This window comes from Salvia miltiorrhiza, chromosome 8, assembly GCF_028751815.1.
Source record: "Salvia miltiorrhiza cultivar Shanhuang (shh) chromosome 8, IMPLAD_Smil_shh, whole genome shotgun sequence".
NCBI classification, from domain to species: domain Eukaryota; kingdom Viridiplantae; phylum Streptophyta; class Magnoliopsida; order Lamiales; family Lamiaceae; genus Salvia; species Salvia miltiorrhiza.
The window spans coordinates 3,755,038-3,757,899 of record NC_080394.1 but is presented as its reverse complement, the minus strand read 5'-3'; the positions used below and the strand labels follow the sequence as shown (position 1 = coordinate 3,757,899).

Genomic DNA, 2,862 nt, shown 5'->3' with positions numbered 1-2,862 from the left:
TTCTTGTCTTTCTCATTTCACCCTTCACGGATGCTCCAGCCTTTCTCCTTTCTCATTTTAGTAGCTTTTGCAAACGCTGGGATATTTTGTGTTTTCCTCCGACAATTGATCAATAACAAAAATAACAGAGCGCATGGGTTTTTGATGCTGATAATAGCTATAATTTGTTAATAATGCATCATATAGATATGCAAAGTTAAATTATTAACAAGCTAGTTTTCGATTTTATGTGTTACTACTAGCTTATGACAGCACATCTGATATAAGCATAAATTGCATAGATATATATTTCCATATAAAACCAGCTTACATAGACTACCAATGAAAAAGCATATTTGAACTCGACAAAAGTAATCCAACCGGAAACACAAAAAGATAACAGAAGAGGCCGCATTTCCTCAACTACAAGAAGACATCAGTCAAAACCTTGTTGCTCTGCAGAGAAGTCTTGAGCAACTTCACAGCCTACAACATTTACAGATACAATTCAAAAAAAAAAAAAATGTAAGTAGTAAGAGAATGAAAAATATAGTAAGTGAAAGAAGCAGAAAATGGTATACCTCATCCATCCCCAAATAGACAACCTTCTCTTCCAAAGCTCCGACGTCCTTCACATTAAACTTATTGAGCATAGTGATGCTGGAGATAGTAGACATGGGTTTAATCTCCAAATCATCCATCACCATATAAGTCACCACCCCCTTCACCAAACCGCCGTCTTCCCACGCCTCTACCACCGCAGGAGGAGCCACATAGGTCACAGTCGTGCTCAGAGCCCGGTGGCACGAAGGACAAGTGGCGCGTGGGTCATCAGAAACACGATTATAATTGCAAGTGCACCTATAAAAATTCTTCTGAATCTGAGCAGCAGTGGAGGCCAGAAGCGGGACCGAGGAGGAACTGGAGACCGGCGAAATTGGTTTCAGATAGGTGTCCTTTTTCTGGTTAGGCTGGATGAAGGTGTCGTTGAGCGTTTCTAAGCTTTGGAAAAGGTTGGGCAAAGATCCCACCATTCCTTGCGTTTTGAGGAGGGTGATGATGGTGGCGACGGGCAGCGTTAGAATGTGGAAGAGGAAGTCGACGCAGTCCTTGCCGGCCTCCGCGAACAGGACTCGCTTGCCCTTCGTGTCGATCAACAGCTTCTTGCTCACTTTCGAATCCGACATTTCTTTATCTGTATTTGTGAGTAGTGAATGAAGGGTTATTTTCAATTAATCTCTATCACATTGATTTATGTGTTAATAGGGAATTATAAAAACTTGTAAAATTGCCCACTTTCATTTTATGAAAGTGAGCAATTTTACAAGTTTTTATAAATGTGGGCATTTTTGCAAATGTCCCTTGATTTATATAGGGGGAGCGGAACTTCGGTATTGCAGAAGTTGTGCAGTCAACGAGGCGAAGTTGGAAGGTCATCACTCATCACCGCCCTGCGCAAATTTCCTGCAGAAGTAGCATCAAACTATTGGTCTTCGCAAGGGTGTCTTCATTTATTGCTCCAATTATTATAGCTTCGATTTTGAATGTTTAAATATACTATTCCATTCGTTTTATTTGGACTGGCCTCTTACTTTTAGGCATAAAGATTAAAAAAGTCTTTATTTATGAGTTAAGTAGGTGCAGTGTTATACTTTTGCCCACTTAGGGCCCGTTTGATATGGAGTTTAGGATTAATTAGGATTAAAGTTATCCAGAGAAATTAGTGTGGATTATTATGGATTTCTAATATTTGATGGGTGTTTGATATCATGGCTTAGTAATCCTATATTGTGTTTGATATCCATATGTTTAAGTAGGATTATATTTTTTAATTCCAAAAGTATCCTCATATATTTTACAAAATACCATGGGTATCCCTCATGAAAGCCCATTCCACAGAATACAAATCGTTGGGCCTTTCACTTTCTGCGCAAGGAATACAAACAGCCGCTCGGCAGCCATATCTCCAGAACTACATCCTCAGTTCTCGGCAGCCATAGCTTCAGCCATTTTTCCAGAACTGTAAAATCAATTATCGGCACCGTTGCGATCGACGAGCAAGGCGAACTCGGCAGCCTCCATTCCACAGCTTCAACGTCAGTTTCTGTAGGTCGAAGATGAGTCAAGCAACAACAGGTAGAAGACGATTGAAAATGTTTCTGACCTGAAAATAGAAGACGATTCACGAGCCCCCAACGACGAGCCCCCAACGCACCTTCAAACCTCTGACCTTGACGCTGTCGCCTCAAAAAAACGAAAGAGATGGAAATCGCAGGAGGGAGTAGGAATGGGCTTTACCCAATTTGCAGGTGGTCGTGGGCGGCAGAGACGAAAACAGCATGAAGGAGTAAAACATGTGAGGAACTAGGGTTTGGGCAATTGCATCGATTTGAGTGATGAAGGGTATCAAAATTTTAATCCAAATTGGCAAGACTAAAATTATCGGAGGGGGAGGGGGGGTTTATTAGTGTGGGTTAATCCTACAAAATAATACAGACAAGTGGGATTAAGTGGGAGTTGACCATACTAATAACACATAATATCAAACACCACACAAAGCTGTATTAATTTAATTTATCCTGCATATAACCCCATATCAAACAGCCCCTTAGAAGTCGTTATTTTTGCTATTTTAAGAAATGGGCCAATACAATTGGGACAATCCAAAATTACAAGGAGGCCAATACAAATGAGACAGAGGGAGTATATCTCACTTGTGTTGAATTTATATTTAAATGAACGGTTAGATCGGATCAGTCTGGTTGGTGAAATAGAGAGCCATTAAGCAATCAGCCAAGGTCGTCGAGACGTCCTGGATGATCTGATTACCGAAATCCCTTGGATTGAGAGCGTGGAAGTGGATTAGTGAGAGTGAGGAGAGAA

General features: G+C 40.8%; 1 protein-coding gene and 1 long non-coding RNA gene across 2 annotated transcripts; both read right to left on the bottom strand.

Annotated features, from left to right (window-relative positions):
• Positions 1–402: 402 nt before the first annotated feature.
• On the bottom strand, positions 403–1,166 carry LOC130997143 (uncharacterized). Its single transcript, XM_057922402.1, has 2 exons — positions 561–1,166; positions 403–465 (listed from the first exon to the last, which is right to left on the bottom strand). The coding sequence occupies exons 1-2, from the start codon at positions 1,164–1,166 to the stop codon at positions 403–405; spliced, it is 669 nt and encodes a 222-aa protein (XP_057778385.1).
• Positions 1,167–1,785: 619 nt separating this feature from the next.
• LOC131000106 (uncharacterized) lies at positions 1,786–2,425 on the bottom strand. Its single transcript, XR_009093658.1, has 2 exons — positions 2,144–2,425; positions 1,786–2,083 (listed from the first exon to the last, which is right to left on the bottom strand). It is a non-coding gene; the product is annotated as an uncharacterized LOC131000106 (long non-coding RNA).
• Between the last annotated feature and the right edge of the window lie 437 nt (positions 2,426–2,862).